Below are 21,560 nucleotides of genomic sequence, written 5' to 3'. Positions count from 1 at the left end.
GTCAATTTAAACAGGCTATAAATTAATCTAAAGTTAGAGCCACTGGAAATGGAAATTCCCTTTGACTAAAATATTCTATATAAATAAATATAAATTTAAAAGATGAATTCAACTTATTGCTAGTCCAATGAATCGTTGGGAACTGGCAATGCCAAGGCCGAGCTCAATGTTTCACTTGCTTCAAGCGTATGTGTAATCGGACATAGGCTACTGCGAAGCAACCACTTAAACTTCTTTGGCTTCCAGTTGTTATCCTGATGCGGATCACGTAGCAGACCGAAGGCGCATTCAAACACACCCACACTTGTATCAGCCGAGTGCAGTGTGCCACAGCAGAGCACAATGACCTGACCATAGGCATCCATTCTACCCTGAACACCAGAATGCAACAAGTTTGGATTGAAATGAAATCCGAAAAGTCGCTTGATACCAACCAGCGAGGAAATGACTTCCTCTGCACTTTCACATTCTGTTTCATTAGTACCATCATCTGCTATAACTTGCATGTTAAGGGTAGCATCAGTCCATAAGTCTATCAAGCTCAATTTATTTCCATTATATTTGTCAAAGAACCATTCTCCAAATTTTCGCGCGATAATGTGTATGGGAAACTGTTGGTCATTGTCAGCTGCAGCAGGTGCTGTAGTTAAAGTTGTGATGCCGTGTCCGGTCTTAAACCGTTGATCCCAGTACTTAATTACTCTAAAGACCAAATCCGTCTTTGTAAAATCAGTAAGGGTGCCCGGCACGCGACTGTGCAAATATTTAAAGAGTATTTCTTTTGTTATGTGACGTTTGTGTAAAAGCTTATGTATGTCATCAGTTTGGGCTGTCAGGTACTCTAGCGCTTCTGGAAATTATACATAAATGGCAAATATTGTTATAAGCCTTATTTTTAGAGAAAAATGTACTTACCCTCTGGCTTGTCAGTGCTGCAAACATTTTTTGTTACGCTTTTTGCCAGTTGCAATAGTACGGGTGTGTTTTGTTCGCTTAGCAGGAGATCTCGTAATCCCAGACTATGTTGCTCTGATATGTTCATCGCACTTTTCGGAAACGGCGTCGCTTAAAATTTATGAAATTAGCCATATCAACAGTTTTTCTTTTTGCACAAATTCTTACCATTTCACGCTCAAAGTCGGTTCTGTATTAATACAATACAATAATTTGATGTCGTGTTAACTATTTGTTAATGCGTTTTTTTGACTAAGGTGAGAAACCCATCCAATTTTAAACGAAAGCCGGCTATATACAAGGAGTTTTTGACTAAAACCTAAACAACATAATTTTTGTTTTTTGACTTTAACAGACGGACAATCGCTGTTAACAGGCGAAAACATCGGACCTCTTACTTGCACCAATAGCAGCCGCACTGCTTATTAATGTGGATGATACCAGCATGATGAGCATTTTTTTCCCGTGCCAGCTGGGTTTTGCAGTGTGACCGTACTTAACATGAATCATTTTGATGTTTATTGCGTTCCCCTCTTTACATGAAAATTCGTAACAAATGTTTACGCGTACAAGCTCTGGGGACAGAGTACACGGAAAAAAGCTTTCTAATAGAGGGGCTGGACCTTATCTCTTATCGCAATCAATACATTTATTTCTATGTCGTTGGAAGTCGTGCAGGAATTTCAGTTCTAAAATAGTCAAGTGGTAGTGCAAACGTAACTTCTTTGAAATAACAGGAAATGGATAACGCCATGGAAAGCAAGCTTTGCGGGCCATTTGTTGGCGCGATTGACGAGGGCACAACTTCTGCGCGTTTTATGATCTTTCGCGCTGGTACTGATGACATTGTCTGCTATCATCAAATTGAAGTGCCCTCTATATTTGTCAAGGAAGGCTGGTGTGAGCAGGATCCAGTGGTGATAAACCAACACTGTAAACGAAGTGCATTGAGGGTGCCTGCCAAAAGCTTGCGAGCATTGGGGGGCAAAGTGGAGGTGAGCAGAGTTTATTGATAAAAACAGATACATAATAGTTTTAGTGAGGATATATAAATATTAGCTGGCTTGGCACTGCAGATATTTACGATATTGTTGAGCCTCATCGATGCGGTCCTCCAAAGTGCGTGGTGGCGTTGTCTCGGCGCACTCATCCATCTTCACATAGATCTGATCATTGTGCGCAAAATCGCCCACACGTCGTGGCATTACATGGAAGTGCACATGGGGAACAGTTTGACCTGCTTGTGTGCCATCCTGCACAGTGACAGTCGCCGAGGTGGTTCCGTAGTAGCTCTCCAGCATGCGCTGTACCAGGCAAACAGTAGCGAACAGATCTGTAAGCTCGGCGCAGGAGAGTCCATTAAGACGCGGCACTACGCGCTTGGTGGAGACGAGTACATGCCCTTTGACTACGCAACGCAGATTAGTGAAGGCATAGCAATGCTCGGATTCATAAAATATGGAACGCTTGTCTACTATGTTGTCGGCGAAAGCACGGTCCTGGCCAGCATCAGTAGTGCTGCAGTTCAGATTGTAACCTGTAAGACTGTATATATCGTTGCGTCGATGCTCAAAGCAGGGCATGCTCTGATAGATACGCTCAAGCTCGCTTAAGTCCAATTTAGCTACGGCTATGCCCAACTTTTGTTCACCGCCACAATCGGCTAGAACTTTGCCCCAAGGACTGATGATCATGCCATGACCCCAGCTCTGGCGCTTCTTATTATGCCAGCCCTGCTGTGCGGCGGCCACTACAAAGCATTGGGTTTCAATAGCGCGTGCACGCAACAGAATCTCCCAGTGTGCCTTTCCAGTGGCGAAGGTGAAGGCAGCCGGATAGGTCAACAGTTGGGCGCCCATTTTGCGCAGCAGCAGCGCCGGCTCAGCAAAGCGCAGATCATAGCAGATTTGCAGACCTACTTGACCAATAGGGGTGTCTACAGGACGCTCCAGACGCTCGCCGGGCGCCACCGTATCAGATTCCCGCAGTCGTATCTCCTTGGTCGTGGCATCAAACAGATGCAGCTTGCGATAAATGCCTGCGACTTCGCCTTGATCATTGAGCAGCACATGAGCATTGTAGATCTTGCCGGTTTCGCCTTCAGCGCTTGTCTTGAGTTCATGAATACCGCCTAGCGATAGCCATATCTTTTGAGTCTTAGCCAGTTCCCGGTATTTGCGCATTAGTTCGCCATTTAGCGGCTCGGCTAGCTCTAAAGTCTGTGCGCGATTTTCACCCACAAAATCACAGCACTCGGGCAGGAACAACAGTTTAGCTTGCTGCGCCTTGGCCTGGCCCACCAACTCCTCCACCTGTCGTAAATTGTTCGCTTTGTCGCTGGTTGCACAGATTTGCCCAACGGCGACTATTGCGGCTTTGTTTGCCTCTTCATTGCATATTGAACTTGCCATTTGACGCAGTTGTTGCTTTGTGTTGTTGGAGAGGAGACTGCTGACAGTGCGACTGAGAATTTTGATTGTGATTGACATTGAAATTAGCAGGTGTAATAGGCAGTTAAAATTGCGAGCTTGTTACGTCGCTTGTTTTAGCTCTCACTCTCCCAAACTCTCTCCCTCCACTTGCAGCGCCTGTTATCACTGTTCTTGATTGTTTACTACTTTGCAAAAGGCTGACAGAGTGACCACAATTTCTAAATTGAAAAATACCACTGCAACAAAGAAGAAGAGTTTGCTTAGGAGCGCAATATTTAAAACGATACTACAGCTAATATAAAATGACCAATTAGAAGTGGTTTGTTACAGAAGTTGGGCTAAGACATCACTATTAATGATTAAATATTAAATGAAAGTTGCCCAATTCAATTTTAATTGAAGTAATTCTTTTTATTGCAGGACATTGTTGCCATTGGTATAACCAATCAGCGTGAGTCAACCATTGTGTGGGATCGACACACGGGCGAGGCCTTAGCAAATGCGATTATATGGCTGGACAATCGCACAACTAGCACTGTCGAAGATCTGCTAGAAACCATACCAAATAATGCGCGTAATATCAACTACCTGCGACCGCTGTGCGGATTACCGCTTTCCCCGTACTTTTCCGGCGTCAAGTTGCGCTGGCTGCGCGACAATGTAGCAACGGTGAAAAAAGCAATGGATGCTGGAAATGCTATGTTCGGCACCATTGACACTTGGCTGATGTACAATCTAACTGGTGGCAAAGATGGCGGTGTGCATAAGACGGATGTCACGAATGCATCACGCACTATGCTGATGAACATTGAGACGTTACAATGGGATGCCAATTTGTTAAAGTTCTTCGGCCTGCCCAACAGCATATTGCCGGAGATTTGCTCCAGTGCCGAGCACTTTGGCACCATAGCGCAGGGTGTGCTCAAGGGCGTTGACATAACGGCGGATTTGGGAGATCAGCAGGCGGCGCTGGTGGGTCAACAATGCTTGGCCAAGGGACAAGCCAAGGCTACCTATGGCACGGGCTGCTTTTTGCTGTACAACACGGGTCCATCTATTGTGCATTCGCAGCATGGACTGCTGACAACCGTAGGCTATCAGCTGGGACGAAAAGCAACGCCCTATTATGCGCTAGAAGGCAGTGTTTCCATAGCTGGTGCCGCCTTCAACTGGCTGCGCGACAATATGGGCATTATACAAAACACAGGACAGATTGAGACCATGGCTAATATGGTGGACAGCTCGCTGGATGTTTACTTCGTCCCAGCTTTCAATGGACTGTATGCTCCGTACTGGAATCAGGATGCTCGCGGCGTTATTTGCGGTTTGAGCGAGGAGACAACCAGTGAACATATTGTACGTGCAACCTTGGAGGCAGTTTGCTTCCAGGTGCGAGATATACTAGATTCCATGCACAAGGACTGCAAAATACCGTTGGCTAAGCTAATGGTCGATGGTGGCATGACTGTCAATAATCTGTTCCTGCAACTGCAGTCCGACCTAGTGGGCATACAGGTGCTGCGCGCCAAGATTGCTGAGACTACAGCTTTGGTAAGTATACAAGTATTACTAAATTATATTGGAATTTCATTGTATACACATATATACAGGGTGCTGCTATGGCTGCCTACAAGACCGTCACTGCAAATTATAATATGGAGGGTCCGCTTTCCAAGTCGGATGCCCGCGAGCCCATAAAGCCAAAGATTGCAGCCACGGAGCGTAATTTGCGCTACCAAAAGTGGAAAATGGCCATTGAGCGTTCGCTTAACTGGGAGACATCCACGCTGGCGCAAGGCGAGCGTGAATCCTTTGATGGTGCTTAAGCCTTAGAACATTATTAAACATGACATTGTATATTTTTTATTGCATAAATATTGTTTTTCTTTTCGATTACCAAGTTTAATTGGAATTTGCATATACAAAATTGTTGGTTGAAAAAAACATAGAAAGCGTTACTTCACATGTGCGTGCTGCTAACCTGGCAGTGTATGCTGTAGCTCCTATGGAGTATTACTTATATGTGTTTAGAAACCCTACACATGTTCATCAATGGTGCCCGCGCCCGCTGCAGCGCCTGCTTGTTCCAGTTCGTTGAGCATAACAACACCGCCGGCTGCTTCATCCACAGCTACAACGGCAGCCACAGCACCCACAGGCACGCCCACAAAGCCGGCATCCACATCGTTTGCATGTGCATTGACCACAGCCACAACTGGGGGCGGTATGGGGTTACCACCTGTAAAAGCAACAGCATTTAATAAAATTATAGAAATAAAAAGACTGTAGTTTACGCACTGGCATCCAATTCCAAGGGCGGATCGGCATTCGCCTCTGCGAGATTTGTAACTGACTTGGATTTGACACACTGAAAATCAACATGACGACTCTTGGCCTCCTCCTTTTCCCACGACATGTGTATAAATGGTCGCTGCACATAGCTATAGATAACCTCAGCACGACCGCCAGGACGTCTGCGTATCTTCTCCTTGTGCGTCGGATAGCCCTCAATACCGCAGCGTATTTTCTTCAAGCCACGATCCTTCATTACCTGCTTGGCCACATCCCGGTTCTCAATGTACTTAAAGAAACGATGCATGGCAGTGCTGTGTACAGCTATAAAACAAAGACTTTTAGATCTGAACCAGCATTAAATATATTAACAACTATATTTACTCTGGCAGTACTCCTCCCCCATTTGTGGCGGGAACTCTTCATCCCAGTCTACCATGTCGTCATCGAGCAGCACCACAACATGGCATTCGCGGTCGCCACGCTGGGCAGATGCCACCATCAACGGTAGTATGAGGTCCTCTAGAAAGACCTCAAACTGCTGGCGCGCACCCTCATTGCTCAGCTCATGGAGCAGGCCTCCTGGTAGAAAATTCGAATCAGATGCGTGGGTCAGCGTGAAGAATAAAAGAAAAAGATATGGACGAAAGCAAAGCAGACGGCACAAAACTAAGAGACGCGACCGCTTGCAAAAGCTATAACTATACTCACTTAGATTCTGGCAGCGTACAGTTGTCGCATCGAAGGGTATGAGCAGATAGTCGCAGGCCTCTTTTAGTTCCGGCACGGAAACAGTGGGCGGGCAGCGTATTACACCACTTTTGTAGTACTCAAGTATAGAGCGGAACACCAAGTGCGAGATACCATCGGCAACCTCGTACTCGCCACGCTCGTTTGGATGGACAAACTGAAAACCAGTGCCAAACATAGTGCCCAGCATTGTGTTGGGATGTGCTGTAAGGAGAGTCTGCTCCACGGTGAACCGGACGCCATCGACCAGCATGGAAATACGGTCGGGTGGACGCACTGCAGAAACTGCAGCTGCCGCTCCACTACTTGTGGAGGGCATCATGGATTTGTCGATTTTGGAGACGGCTCCACTGGCAACACTCATGCTATTGTGCTGTTGTTGCTGCCTTTGCATATACGTGCTACTCCGGCTGCGATTTTTTAATATGCGTCGTCTACGCTCCTCCGCAGCCTCAAGGTTCTCCTCAATGCTGCTGCTGTCGCTGTAAGTGTCCTGACTTTGCTGTTGTTGCTTCTGTGGTTTGTTGCCCGTATTAATATTGCTACTGGTGTTGTTGTTGTTGCTACCACTACTATTGGAATTTGGAGTTGTTGACATTTTTCGGTGTTTAGCGACTTGCACACGTTCAAAGAACTCGAAAAGTTATCCACCAATGTTAGTGGTGGCCAGTAAAGTCTTTCGTTTTCACCAAATTGACAAATGACTTTATTAAAAAAAAAACCGAATCAGATTATTCTAGTAACAGACACAGACAAAGAACTGCATTTGGTTGTTTGGGGCGTAGGGGTTCAGTGACGCCAATCGTACGTAGCGTTGTCGCCTTATCTGTTGTTTAATCTGCACGTCGCAATAACTATTTGCTAACGCTTGCCTAGGTTTTGCTTTACTCACATAACTATGAAATGCGAAAATTTGTGCGAAATTTTTTGTTTTGCTGCTTCGCTACAACCTTTCTGCCCCTTCAACAACAATTAGTGTGACCAGATGAACAATTATACTAACCGCCACTGTAGCCAACTGGCTAACATTTTGTGTTTAGAAACTACAAATTTGAGACACTCACCCATTTACTGAAAATGTATGACATTATTTTTCCTGATTTTTCTGTCATGAACAAAAGTATTTAAAAAATTTGAAACAAAAGCACCGGACACTTGCTAAACCGACTTTAAAGATTTGTTTATTTCAAGTTGGCAACTGTAGCTATACCATTCATGTTATGTTAAGCATCTGTTATCAGTAACAGAGTAACGATAGTTAAATCTCTGCTCAAGACATCGATATCTATCGCGTGGAATTAATCGAAAAGCAAAATGGCAGACGTAGAAAAGGAGACCGAGAAGAAAATCTTGTAAATAATCCAAATAAAGTTGCATATTTGTCGCAAACAATATGCCAATTGCGCAAAACGCGTGTGAATATAAATCGTGACGCGTAAATAACTCGTGCGTATAATTCTAGCAATAACAAGTGCTCGCGTGTGTGTCTGCGGCGGCAAAAAGCAAGCCCAGAGTAAAATATCCAATCAAAATTCGCTTGAACGCGACAAGCAAAAGCAGAAAAGCTAAACAAAGCAATAAATGTGTCTACAATGCCAACCAGCGGGCACGGACACCATATAAAATTTAATTTCAAAATGTGCAATTTCCAAAAACAAATAATATAACTACAATAAAAAGCAGGAAAAAAAGGTGCAAAAACGTCGAATGTGAATGAGAGGGAGCAGAGCGCTGAAGAGCGGAAGAGAGTCATACACTCAAAAGCTGACAGTTGTGAAACTCGCGACACCTGCATCCCGCTCGCACCTATGGCAATAAAGCGCGCGCCCTTAAAACGTGCGTGTGAGATAGATGGAGATTGGGATGGCATTTGGTGTTTTTGCACTCACAACAAACAGCTTTTGAGAGGAGTTAGCGATTTTCTATTTTCCTTTTGCTCCCCAGTTTCAGTCTTTTTTTGTGTATTTTTTGTGACGAAAAACGCACAGAAAATGTACATGAAATTTGCAAACCAATAAGTTAGAATTAGTAATTAGAAAATTCACTAATTGCGTATCGTTTTGGGCGCGTATTTCAGAGTCGAATCGACCAGTGAACACTTAAAAACAAAATAAACTGTTAAACACACACATTCTTGGCAAAGTGCGTACAAAAACAAAATAAGCAAAAGCGAGGAGAAGCACAAGTACACATACGAAAACAAAAGCGGGAGGGACGCATTATTGCTAGAAGCTGGTGCACGGCACAGACTGCAAAGTGGCGGCGCTAATCGGAAATAGTGCTGGTGCAGCGGCAGCGGCGTCCATGTTACACGGGCGGCAGCAGCAGCAGCACAACAACAACATTAATAATAGTTATATCAACAACAACAAGAACAATAATAATATTATAAGGATAGCACAACAACAACAACAGCCGGCGGTGTGGTTGTGGTGTCGCCAGTTGTGGCCTTAAGCATGTAGTAAGTACTTATCCTGCGTAACCGCCGCACCATCTCATGTTAAAGTATTGACTAAATCCCCCCATTACGCGCACTCTCCAATTCTTACTTTCTCTCTCTCTACCTTCAATTTGCTTCAGGTCGCATTTAGGCTGACACTAGAAGCAGACGCAAAAGCTCTAAAGCAGCACAATTTGAACCGTACCGAGGTTCGCCAGAAGAAAACTAAACAAACACACAAAGAAAAAGAAACTCACAAAACACAACACCAATGAAAAATGTCACAAAGAGGTAAACGCGGTAACCAGCAGCAGCAGCAGCTGCAGCAGCCGCCGCAGCAGCAGCAGCGACAAGATGTTGAACCGCAACCGCCGCCCACAAAGCGACGCAAAGGTCGGCCGCCCAATGGTGCACCTGCAGCAGCAGCAGCAACAGCAGCAGCGAAATCCACTGGCTCGACGGCGGAGCAACAAGACCAACATCACGGGCAAGCAAAATCAACAACAACAACATCAGCAGCAACAACAACAAAGCAAGTGGCCAAGGCCAAGTCGGCCAGTAAAAGTAAATCGCAGGGTAACGGCAGCGGAAACAGCAACAGCGGCAACGGTAACAATAATAGCAGCGGCGGTGGAAGCAACAGCACGTGGCAAGCGCGCTCTGTGGCCGATATAAAAATGTCGAGCATCTATAATCGCAGCTCAACAGAAGCGCCAGCTGAACTCTATCGGTAATTATTATAATTGATATTCGCCCCCTTTGTAAATGATGATATAATATTTTGTGAACTTTTTTAATTTACAGCAAGGATCTCATAAGCGCAATGAAATTGCCCGACTCGGAGCCATTGGCCAACTACGAGTATCTAATTGTTACTGATCAATGGAAGCAGGAATGGGAAAAGGGCGTCCAGGTGCCTGTCAATCCGGATTCGCTGCCAGAGCCATGTGTTTATATGCTGTCGGAGCCAACAGTGACGCCGGCGCATGACTTTAAACTGTGAGTATAGCGCAAGATAATCAATCATTGATTGACTATAATACGTTCAATACTTGAATTGCAATTGCAGTCCAAAAAATCGTTTCCTGCGCATCACCAAAGACGAGCACTATTCGCCGGACTTGCATTGTCTGACGAATGTTGTTGCACTGGCGGAGAACACATGTGCCTATGATATTGATCCCATTGATGAGTCCTGGTTGCGTCTCTATAATAGCGATCGGGCCCAATGCGGCGCCTTTCCCATTAACGAAACGCAATTCGAGCGAGTCATCGAGGAACTCGAGGTAGGTCTTAATTCAGGGCATAACAAACAGTTTAATGCATATACCTCTAATGACATGGCCAACAGGTGCGTTGCTGGGAACAAATTCAGGTCATACTTAAGCAGGAGGAGGGCTTGGGCATTGAGTATGATGAGAATGTCATCTGCGATGTTTGTCGCTCGCCCGACTCTGAGGAGGCCAACGAAATGGTATTCTGTGATAATTGCAATATCTGCGTACACCAGGCCTGCTATGGCATTACAGCGATTCCATCTGGCCAATGGCTATGTCGCACCTGCGACATTGGCATAAAGCCGGACTGCGTGCTCTGTCCGAACAAAGGTGGTGCCATGAAGTCCAGCAAATCGGGCAAGCATTGGGCGCATGTCTCCTGTGCATTGTGGATACCCGAAGTTAGCATTGGCTGTGTGGATCGCATGGAGCCCATAACAAAAATCTCAAGCATTCCGCATAGTCGCTGGCAACTCATATGCGTCCTCTGTCGTGAGCGCGTCGGCAGCTGCATACAGTGTTCAGTAAAGACCTGCAAGACAGCATACCATGTAACCTGTGCCTTTCAGCACGGACTGGAAATGCGCGCCATCATTGAGGAGGGCAACGTTGAGGACGGCGTCAAGCTGCGCTCCTATTGCCAAAAGCATAGCATGAGCAAAGGCAAAAAGGAAGGCGGCGCAGGAAATAAAACGGCTTCCTCCAGCTGTATGCAAAAAGGCAATAAATACGCCGCAAGTGCCAGGAGCGGTAGCGCCGCTACCGATGAGCATGGCACAAGTAGTTCCAAGGGTGATGAGCATCGGAGGCGCAAAAATCATCGCAAACATGAATTAACTTCCGAGGAGCGCAACGAGGCGCGTGCGCAGCGCTTGCAAGTAAGTGTCTAGTAATTTAAAATTAATATTTTTATTTTGTTATTTGGGTTTTTGTTCTGCTTTTGTCACAGGAGGTGGAAGCTGAGTTTGATAAACATGTGAATATCAACGACATAAGCTGTCATTTGTTTGATGTGGATGAGGATGCAATTGTGGCCATTTATAACTATTGGAAACTGAAGCGTAAATCGCGACACAATCGCGAACTAATACCGCCCAAGTCTGAGGATGTGGAAATGCTGGCACGCAAACAAGAACAACAGGATTTGGAGAATCATAAGCTGGTGGTGCATCTGCGTCAGGATCTCGAGCGTGTGCGTAATCTCTGCTACATGGTCAGTCGACGTGAGAAGCTATCACGCTCACTCTTTAAGCTGCGCGAACAAGTGTTCTACAAACAGCTGAGCGTGCTGGATGAGCGCTACCTAAAGCCGAGCTCAACGGACAATAAGTTGGAGCTGCAGCAGCAACGTCCCGAATTGGATACCAAGGCCATTATTTATGCTAATGATGGACCAACGTTGTACGATCGCTTCTACAGCTCATCGGATCAGCAAACTGTGCCGGCGCAGTATCAGAGCTTAGAATATATACTCGAGCAGATCATGGGAAAGCTGCAAACGTCGTCATCAACGTCGCCTAGCAAACGCAGGCAGACGGTGGCCAACAAGAGCTCGCCCAATAAGAAACTCAACAATGGTGCAATAACAAGTAATACAACAACGGCTAACAAAGCCACCAAGCCACGTGGCTCGCCGCGGGCGTCAAATGCGGCGTCTACGGCGATGCCGTGTGCGGGGAGGCGTGCCTCAAAGAGCGCTACAAACACAACAACAGCAACAACTACAACAGCAACTGGTGCAACAACAACTACCAAAGTCACGTCCGCCATTACGTCTAGCGGCAGCTCATCATCGGCTGATTCCAGCTCGGCGCATGGCAGTGCCAGCAGTAGCAGTGGCAGCGCCAGTGGCAGCAGCAGCTCTTCCGATTCTGGCAGCGCCAGCAACTCTGGCTCTGATACCGCCAGCGCCAGCGGCAGCCTTAAAAACAAACGGGTTGGCAGCAAGGCCGCACGCAAGCAAACCTACGCCCGCAGCATTGATCAGCGACAGAAACAGCGACAGCAGCGGCAACGTCAAAGTGAAGCGGCTGCGCGTACGCCTGCAGCGACTGGTGATGCCCACAGCAACAGCAGTCGGAGCAACAGCAGCAGTAGTAGCTCCAGCGAGGATGACGATGCTGACGAACGGCAACGGGAACGCGAGCGTGAGCGTGCCAAGCGTGTCGGTAAAAACCAAGTACCTGCCAAAATGCAGCCAACTAAGTCAAAGCCCAGCACAACAGCAGCAGCAACAACAACAGCGAAAAGAAAACTGTCCACAGCAGCAGCAGCAGCGACAACGACGCCAGCACGAGGACTTGCACAAATGGACAAGGAGCTGCGACAACAGGACTCTGCGAGTCTCTCAAGTGATGAAAGTGAAGAGCTGTTGCCTCTAAAGACAACCTCAACAACAACAACAACAACATCATCAATGTGGAGCTGTCAAGCACTGGACGTGCCCCAACCAACAATCCAAGTTGCCATTGTGCAGCTTAATGTTGCCTGCAAAAATAAACAGCAAACGGCCAACAGCAACAGCCAAATTAACAACAGTTACTCGGACTCGGAAAGCTCCACAAGCAGCGCGCCGGAGCGAGAGCATGAAGAAGCGCGCGGTGGCGAGGAAGAGCATGCGGCAGCGGAGAGTAACGTGAGCGATTCACAAAATCAGCAGACCATACGCACCAAGGCAGCCATGAAGGAGTTTGTGCCAGGCACCAGCGCCACAACGACGACACCAACAACAACAACAGCAGCAGCAGCGACTACAAACAAAGCCAAAGCCAGCACCAAAGCAAAAAGCAGCGCATTGCAGTCCAGCTTTGCAGCGGTTGATCTGCTGGTGGTGCCGCAACGGCAGGCAGCGAAGAAAGCCTCCGAGAACATGCGAATCTCCACAAGCCTCACCAACACGCTGCCCGATGCTACAGATCGTCTACGAGAGCCCGAGTCCAACGCCAGCGCCAGTGCTGCGAGTAGCGGCAAGAGCAAAGCGAAGGAGAACTCCAGTCGGGTGGCAGATGTTGAAAGAACGCGCGCCAAGGAGCAGCAGCAGCAGAAGACTACGGCGGGCAAGACGGTGACAGAGCCTACGGCAGAGCGCGGTAAGCGTGGCAGACCGCCCAAGGTGCAGCGTGATAAGGACAAGGAAAAAGAGAAGCTGGAGCAGGAGAAGACAAAAGAAAATGAAAAGGAAAAAGAAAAGACCAAGGAGAAGGAGCTAGAAAAAGAAAAGGAAAAGGCTAAGGAAATGGAGAAAGAGCAAGAAAAAGAAAAAGCTAAGGAGAAGGAAGAAAAGGAGAAGGAAAAGGAAAAGCTGCCAGCAAACAAATCCAATGAGCTGGCCAGACTTCAAAGCTTTGCCGTCTCATATGTGCCACAACGCAAGGCGGCTAAAAAGGCAGCCGAACAGCTGAAGAACAGCGGGGGCACTGCACTTGGCAAGCCAAGTCAAGAGGCAAGTAGCGAGCTGGCAAGCGAAAAGGATGTGGAGAGCAAAGGAGCAGCAGCAACAGCCAGCACCACGCCGAATAAAGCGCAGGCAGCCAAGCAGCAATCCACGCCAACCCAACGGCGCGCCTCATTGCTCAAGGAGCAGCAGACCACGCCGACCCAGCGACGCGCCTCCTTGCTTAAGGAACAGCAAACGCCGCCGTCTCAACGACGCGCCTCCTTGCTCAAGGAGCAGCAGACGCCGCCGGCCCAACGACGTGCCTCATTGCTTAAGGAGCAGCCACGCAGACGGCAATCCAAGGAGGATGTCGCTACGTCTGTAAAACGACGCATAGCGCCGCCCAATCTGTCCAGTTCCAGCTCTGGCGACAGCGACAGCAGTAGCAACTCCTCCAGTACCAACAGCGACAGTTCCAGCAGCGGCAGTGGCTCCGACTCTGATAGCGAAAGCGATGCAACGCCTGAGAAGCCCAAGCAGACAACAACAGCAACCACAGCAGCAACAACAAACTCTACAGTGCCAAAGCGCTCGCCACGCAAATCGGTGGAGAAACCGCCGCCAGCGCAGTCGCCAGCAACGCTAGCGAATCGCAGTCGTCGTAATTCTACGCAGAAATCGCCAAAGACAACGCCACAGAAACCGCCGGTGCCACCAACAGCAGCAGGAGCAGAGCCGGCAAGCACGCCGCAGCAGAAGCGACGCAAATCCTCGCTGGATGAGCTCCTCAAACAGACACCGCCAGAGATGGGCAAACGTTCCACACGTAATTCCAAGTCACGCCCGCCAACCCCAACGCCAGCGTCAACACCAGCGACAACAACGCCGGTGAAGGCAAGTCCGGAGAAGCCAATGGCTGCCACGCCCACTTCCAGGCGCAAGTCACGCGCGGAGTCGCCCAAGAAGAACACTCCCAATCTGGAGCATGAGCTGGCGCAGCGTAAGGCGGCCACGGGACGCATGAGCAGCGCGCTGGATAAAATGCTTGACAAGAAGCAGCAGCAGCTAAACAATGCCACGATCACACCGACGCCTACACCTACGCCGACGTCAACGCCCACGCCGCCACCCAAACCGCGTGTGCCAACTCCAACAGTGCCAGCAGCACCACCACCAGCAGCACCAACACCAACACCAGTTGAGCCTCCAACCAAGAGCTCGACCTTTGATGCCGGCAGCGAGGCTGGCGAACAGCCAATGGATATAGACGAGGAGCTGACCACCGCACCCACGCACACACAGATGTCGGCGAATGCCAGTAAACTGGCCGAGTTGTCAGCAGACATTGATGAGCGGCCGCCAGCGGCACCGCTGCCCGCCTCGCCCACACCGACGCCTTCCAACGATGAATTGTCCGATGATGCAGCGGGCAGCGATTTAAGCGATCGTAGGCGCAGCAGTCGCTGGCGACGTCGTCGCCGACGCACGCGTGATGAGGATGAGATGGAGGAGCATACGCATCATACACAGCATTTGCTCAATGAGATGGAAATGGCACGCGAGTTGGAGGAGGAGCGTAAAAACGAGATGCTTGCCAATGCCAGCAAATACTCCGCCTCCACATCCTCGCCAGCGGTTATTGTGATACCACCCGAACCGCCTGAGATTATAGAGCTCGATTCCAATTCCAACTCTGCCGAAAATCAGCAGCAGGCGCAGCTCCAGCAGCAGCAGCAACCACCACCACCCACGCCTACACCGCTGTTACCGCCTACAGAGCAGCTGGCGCCTATAGTTCCGCTAGAGCTGGATGTCACCCATCAGCCCATAGTGGACACCATTTTGGAAATGGAAGACAGCAAGTTTGCCCGCCATTTTGTCAACAGCTTGAGCAGCGTGGCCAATGTGCTCAATCCGCCCAACTCAGGGCCGCTTCAGCTGCTCGGCAGCAGCCTCAGCAGCAGCCACAACAGCAGCAAACTTATCTCCGAAGAGGATAACGCGCTGGCCACTCGCAATCTGCTGGAGAAACTGCGCAAGACCAAAGCGCAAAGCCGCTGGAAGGAAAGCAAGGAGCCTCCCATGGATCTGATGCCGCCCACACCCGCCATTCCCTCTGTCTATCCCTATCACAATGCAGCCGATCCCGAGGATATCATACATGTGCAAGACAACACAACAGAAGCAACATCAACACAGCAGCAGCAATAGCAAGCAGCAACAACAAAGCAGCAGCAACAAAGTTGCTTGTACAACAACTCGGCGCCCAACTCTGTCTGCAGTCAGCTGACAATCAAGGACTCGCCGATGACGGCCAACAGCGGTGGAAGCTACGGCAACAGTTTAGCCAATACGCCCAATGCCACGCCCACAACCCCGCACAACGCAGTCAACAATAATCTGGGCTACAGCAGCATGAACTATGTGAACTACATGGAGAAGGCCTCGCCGCATGCGCACCAACAGCTGCTCAAGGCGCCCGCCAGCAACGGCAGCCAAACGGCAGCAGCAGCAACACCCAACGCTGCTCTCACGCCCACGGCCACTGCCGCTCCCGACTTTGTGGACCTGGCTGCGGCAGCGGTGAAAAATAATATGAGCGTTTATGCCACAGCCGCAACACTGCCCGTGCAGCCGGCCACGTTGCCCATCAACAGCAGCAGCAGCAGCAGCATAAACAACAAGCTGAGCGACTATGATGACAACACGCGCATGCAATCGCCATTTGGACGCATGCAGCGCTGGAATGAGAACGATCTGATAGCAGCGCGACGCAGCAGTTCGCCCAGCTCCGTGTCGGAGTCGAATGACCAAGCGCCCAGCGAGTTGGCCCAGCAGCTGGACAAGAGCTACTACAACAGCTATGCGGCAACAGCAGCAGTGGCGGCAGCAGCAGCAGCAGCGGCGGCGGCGGTGACAAACACAGCGGCAACACTTGTCAACAGCAGCAGCGTCAACAACAATGCCAACAACAGCTTCGGCAGCCATACGCCGCTCGTCAATGGCATCGATGCCTTGGGCATGTACAACAGCAACACAACGCCGCATCACCAACATCAGCAGCAACAGCAACAGACCACGCCCACTCAGCATCAGCAGCAGCAGCAGCAGCGCACGCCCAACAGTCAGTTCAATGGCGGCATTTATCCAGCATTGGCAGCTTTGATGCAGCAGCCCACAGATTATGCCAACAACGCTTCAGCGCAGCAGCCGCCGGCCTATGCTGGCACGCCCTATGCCACGCCCATCCTAGCACCAACGCCATACCAGCTGCAGTCGCCCGTGGATGGCAGCATGCCGCCATATCCGACCACGCTCCTGGGCAGCTGTGCAGAGCAAATGCCCAGCATGTTGCCGCCAACGCCGCCAGTGCAAGTGCCAGTCAGCCTGCCGATGCCGCTGAAGGACTCTTCTGTCTCACCACAAAAGCGCAACAGCTCGAGAATGCGCAATCAGCAAGCAGCAGCAGATGAAGCAACAGAAGTCGCCGCAGCTGCCGCAGGGCAAGTCGCCAGGCAAATCGCCCAGACAGCCGACGGTTCTGCTGGCGCCTCCGCCGCAAGCTACAACGCCTACGCCGGCGACGCTCATGCCGCCCAACAATGCCAAGTACGATCCCTTGACGCACACCCTGGCGGGTAAGCCGCGTCAGCGTGCGCCGCGCGGCAGTGGCGCCAATGCAGGCTCACGTGGTCGTGGTCGTGGGCGAGGTCGTGGTCGAGGCGGCAGCACTGTCAGCGCCATTCTGCCACTGCCGCCGCCCATGGCGGACTACGGCAGCAATACGCACATTGTTAACAATCTGGTGGGCACGCCCTTTGAGTTCAACAACTACGACGACGAGCTGTCCGGCCCCGGCGTGGAGAATCTGCAGTCGTTGCGCGATCGTCGACGCAGCTTTGAGCTGCGCGCGCCCAATGCCGCGCCCACTACCAGCTATGCCAGCAAACCGCGTCAGCATAAACCGCAGCCGCTAGTGCCGCCAGTGCCGCCCGTTTCGTCCCAGTCAGCGAGCGCCGCTGCCTCGAATCCACTGCTGCATGCCATAGTGCAGCCCGTGCTGCCTGGACCCGTGGACATGCGCACCTATAATCTGAGCTTCGAGGCGCCGCACAGCACCGCCTCGCAGGAGGCCTATCAGAACAATCTGCTGGGCGCCTTCGACTCGGGCACTGCGGATCAGACGCTCAGCGAGTTCGACGAGGAGGATGAGCGCCAGTTCCAGTCGGCGTTGCGTGCCACCTGCACCACCACCACCAGCAGCAGCAACAGCAACAACAACAACAACATCAATAATAACAACAACAGTTCGCCCACGAAGCTGCCTGCCACTGCAGTGGTGGTGCCCACGCCAGCAGCGACAGTAGCCCCGACGCCGACAGCATCGAGCAGCTTGCTCAACAGTGCGTTGCATTCGACGGAAGCGAATCTGTCGGCGCCCAGTTTGTCCAGCAATGCGCACATCTCTGAGCTGGTAGTGCCGCCCTTGGAGGCTTCGATGGAGGCCACCTCCGAGGAGGTGTCCATTGACTCGGACACCACAACGCTGACCACCAAAGCGTCGCTGTCGGATTCGCGCAACCAGCTGAAGTTTAAGATCAAAGGACCGCTGGCATATCCGGATCTGCAATATGGCAATACGAACAACAGCAACATGTCCACTTCCAGCTTGGCTCAGGCGAATTCCGTGCAGACCACGGTGACGGCCCAGCTGACAGCGACAGTAGCGAGCGCGTCCACCGTGAGCGGCAACTCGCGACGCATGCGCAAGAAGGAGCTGCTCAGCTTGTATGTGGTGCAGAAGGATACGCTGAATGATGATGAGCTCACATGTGATCTGCCCGCGGCCTCGGACAATCTGCCCTTGGACAATCTGCGCAAGTCGGATGCCAGCGAACTGGATGAGGAGCAGCTGGCCACCGCCATTCAGAAGCGTTTCAAGAAGAACGCCAGCAATCGCGAGCTGCGCGCTCTGGATGCCAATGCGGGTCTGGATGAGCAGCTGCTGCCGGCAGCTGCAGCAGGCGCCGGCAATGAAGGACGTCGGCGCAGCGCCTGCAGTTCGGGCAGCAATGACAATGGCAAGACGGGCGCTGCCAGCAGCGCAGGCAAGCGACGTGGACGCAGCAAGACGTTGGAGGGCAGCGAAGATGATCATCAGAACTCGAAGATGAAGAGCAAAATGCGCGGGACGGAGGGCAGACTGCATGGCTGCCCCGGCGACTGGAGGGCAGCAGCAGCAACAACAGCTATGAGATAACGCGACGAGCGTGTCCGCCCAAGAAGCGTCTGACCACCAACTACAGCACGCCCACGCTGGAGGAGATTAAGCGCGATTCGATGAACTATCGCAAGAAGGTTATGCAGGACTTTGACAAGGGCGAGGTAAAGAAGAAGCGCGACAAGTTGGGCAAAGAGTCGTCCGGCAAGCCGAAAAAGGATAAAAAGGACAAGCCGAAGAAGGACAAAAAGGAGAAGAAGCGACTCAAGCAGCAACAGTTGCTGCTCAACAATTGTCAAGGCAATTCCATGACCACGATGCTCATCGAGAACACAGCCAGCGACTCGCCCGGAGACATGCCCAAGCTTATATTGCGCATAGGTAAGCGCAAGCCGGAGGCGGCAAGCACGCTGGAGCAGCAGCCACTAGCTGCACCCATAGAGGCGCCGCTGCGCTTGAAGATTGCGCGCGTTTCAGCAGGCGGTGGCTACGTGATTGGCGCCAAATCGGAGACAGTGCCAGTGCCAGCGGTGACGGCGGCGGCGACGATTACAGTTTCACCTGCAGCGCCTACAGATCTGCCGCTGTTGCCACTGGTGGGCGCCTCGCCGTCGGGCAGCTTGCTGCTCAACAGCTTTACGCCGCATTCACAGAATGCGAACGCTTCGCCCGCGCTGCTCAATAAGGACAGCGGCACACCCTCGCCGCCCTGCCTAGTGATAGACTCGAGCAAGAGCGCCGATGTGCATGACTCTACCTCGTTCCCGGATAGCGGTGCGGGCGGCTTGGCGGCAGGCGTTCCAGACAGCGCTGCAAGCAGCGTGGTCGGCTTGGGTGCCACGACGCCGCTGTGCGTCAATGTGGGGAACTATGACAATAGCAACAACTCTGTTTCCCTCGGCGTGGATCTGGCTCGAGAGCTCCTGAAACAGCATCATACAACAACAACACATCACAACAAACATACAACAAAGCAACTGGCAAGCAATGCACAGCGGCAGGAGCACCAGCAACGGTATACTTCATGTGAACAAAAATCTGTGAGTTAGACTATAAGTCAATAAACGCAGAAACGGATCACCTCATTCTGCGAAGCAACATTCAACAGCGCAGCACAGCACCGCCAGCAGCCAGCACTATATTCTCCATATACTTATACTTCATTCCAACTTAAGCAACTGCCTCGGCCTTTTGCCACGTTTTGTAACAGCACCACTAGGCATGGAGATCAAGATCGGATCGAATGGTCAACGATAGATTTTTTATATTGTACAGTTAGCTTGTAAGTTGTGTGTCCTGTTCTCTCTGGATTCTTCCTTTCCTCTATCCACTACTACAACTACTACTACTCTCCATCTCTCTCGCAAGGTTTGTTGTACACACGAGATATTAACTATATACATATGCAGGATATTTTGCATATGTATTATAGCCCACGTATTTATAAAGATGCCTCATGCAGATGCAGACAGAGATCAAGAGATCAAGTAATACTAATATATGATTGTACATTTTTGTTTAATGCGAATTATATAAAATATATATATACAAAACACACACACACAGATACACAGACACACACACACATACATATTTATATGAATATGCATACGCATACATAGCTTAGTAACTGTAAAATACTGTATTAAAGTTAAATGAATTCGCATTATATATACACAACTATATAATTATTATAGCTTAAATATCAGATGAAAATGCTCGATTCATTTACGACCCGTCGTCGCCTGTTAGTTACCCCCACTTCCATAAAAATACCTATACCTATACATTAACAACATATATATTATTTATTATTAACTATTTAAATTGACACAAGAAACAAAAACACACACACACACACAACAAATGCGTAAAATAATCGTAAAATATTAGCAACAAATTTGTTAAAAGCGTGGAAAAACGAAACGAAAAAAAAAACAAAAAACAAAACCATAAAAAACTCTTGAACAATTGTAGCCTATAGTCATTAATTGTAGTTCTTAGCGAAAATCGAAGTCGGCTGCGTTTTTGTTGCGCGGCCGCAACTAAGTGCATATATTAAAACAAACAGCAACTTATACCTAGAAACATTACAAAAAAAAAAAAAAAACAAAACAAAAAAAAGTTAAAAAAGAGAGTAAAAATTGTAATTCCCAGGCGTGCGGAAATGTTTGTATTTTTAGTCTGTAAGTGAAACGTGTCGAAAGTCCAAAAGTAAAACAACAAACAAAAATAATTACAAAATAGTTCTCGTTTATTTGTTTTATAGTTTATTGTACTTTGATCTGATTTGAATATAAATATTTATATATATTTTTTGTTTGATGTAACAGCAGTGGAGCAATAGTTAACATATTTTTTTCTGAATCAAGTCAACAACACAAACAAGTTTAAACAAAAATATCTATTGTTAAAATACGCTCGATGTGATTTCGCATTCCAGCCTCCCATAAATGTAACAAATGTAAAAATAAATAAATTAAATCAAAGCGAATCGAGTACGAAATTTGTAAACACCAATATTTAAATTCTTAAACATTTTATTGCATCGCGCGTATTCGTCAAAAATTTTTATATACAAATAGGTGGTATAAAGTTGAGAAAGATTTCATTAATTTAAATGCGAAATACACGACAAATTTAATATACTAAAATACACTTGCAAAAATATTTATTCCAAAACGAAAATATTGAAATTGTAATTTTAATGAAAACAACATACTGAACTCGATTGAAAGAAATTTATAATAATTGTATATATTAGAGTGTGTATGCGTGCGTGCGAAAAATGTTTTTAATTATTATTACGTTCTAATCT

General features: G+C 49.0%; 5 protein-coding genes across 5 annotated transcripts; 2 read left to right on the top strand and 3 right to left on the bottom strand.

Annotated features, from left to right (window-relative positions):
* Positions 1-105: 105 nt before the first annotated feature.
* Positions 106-1,353, bottom strand: LOC108599487 (uncharacterized protein C3orf38 homolog). Its single transcript, XM_017986334.2, has 3 exons — positions 1,123-1,353; positions 916-1,065; positions 106-850 (listed from the first exon to the last, which is right to left on the bottom strand). Exons 2-3 carry the CDS (start codon positions 1,040-1,042, stop codon positions 120-122), a joined length of 858 nt encoding a protein of 285 aa, XP_017841823.1. The 5' UTR covers positions 1,043-1,065; positions 1,123-1,353; the 3' UTR covers positions 106-119.
* Positions 1,354-1,387: 34 nt separating this feature from the next.
* LOC108599484 (glycerol kinase) lies at positions 1,388-5,286 on the top strand. Its single transcript, XM_017986330.2, has 3 exons — positions 1,388-1,949; positions 3,807-4,937; positions 4,997-5,286. The coding sequence occupies exons 1-3, from the start codon at positions 1,695-1,697 to the stop codon at positions 5,210-5,212; spliced, it is 1,602 nt and encodes a 533-aa protein (XP_017841819.2). The 5' UTR covers positions 1,388-1,694; the 3' UTR covers positions 5,213-5,286.
* Positions 1,945-3,623, bottom strand: LOC108599485 (nitrilase and fragile histidine triad fusion protein NitFhit). The gene has a single exon (XM_017986331.2). The coding sequence runs from the start codon at positions 3,441-3,443 to the stop codon at positions 2,010-2,012; it is 1,434 nt and encodes a 477-aa protein (XP_017841820.2). The 5' UTR covers positions 3,444-3,623; the 3' UTR covers positions 1,945-2,009.
* LOC108599486 (BTB/POZ domain-containing protein 10) lies at positions 5,270-7,567 on the bottom strand. Its single transcript, XM_017986332.2, has 5 exons — positions 7,493-7,567; positions 6,390-7,132; positions 6,063-6,260; positions 5,685-6,002; positions 5,270-5,625 (listed from the first exon to the last, which is right to left on the bottom strand). Exons 2-5 carry the CDS (start codon positions 7,024-7,026, stop codon positions 5,423-5,425), a joined length of 1,356 nt encoding a protein of 451 aa, XP_017841821.1. The 5' UTR covers positions 7,027-7,132; positions 7,493-7,567; the 3' UTR covers positions 5,270-5,422.
* A 58-nt stretch (positions 7,568-7,625) lies between these two features.
* On the top strand, positions 7,626-19,999 carry LOC108598039 (PHD finger protein rhinoceros). Its single transcript, XM_033293701.1, is given in 12 exon segments — positions 7,626-8,120; positions 8,506-8,889; positions 9,009-9,598; positions 9,673-9,867; positions 9,938-10,154; positions 10,220-11,023; positions 11,095-12,563; positions 12,663-14,229; positions 14,317-16,892; positions 16,927-18,726; positions 18,762-19,682; positions 19,918-19,999. Coding segments are annotated over 10 exon segments (10,083 nt in total). The 5' UTR covers positions 7,626-8,120; positions 8,506-8,889; positions 9,009-9,146.
* The last annotated feature ends 1,561 nt before the right edge of the window (positions 20,000-21,560 follow it).

The sequence above is a fragment of the Drosophila busckii genome, chromosome 3L (assembly GCF_011750605.1).
Source record: "Drosophila busckii strain San Diego stock center, stock number 13000-0081.31 chromosome 3L, ASM1175060v1, whole genome shotgun sequence".
NCBI classification, from domain to species: Eukaryota; Metazoa; Arthropoda; class Insecta; order Diptera; family Drosophilidae; genus Drosophila; species Drosophila busckii.
This window is presented reverse-complemented; position numbering and strand designations above follow the sequence as displayed.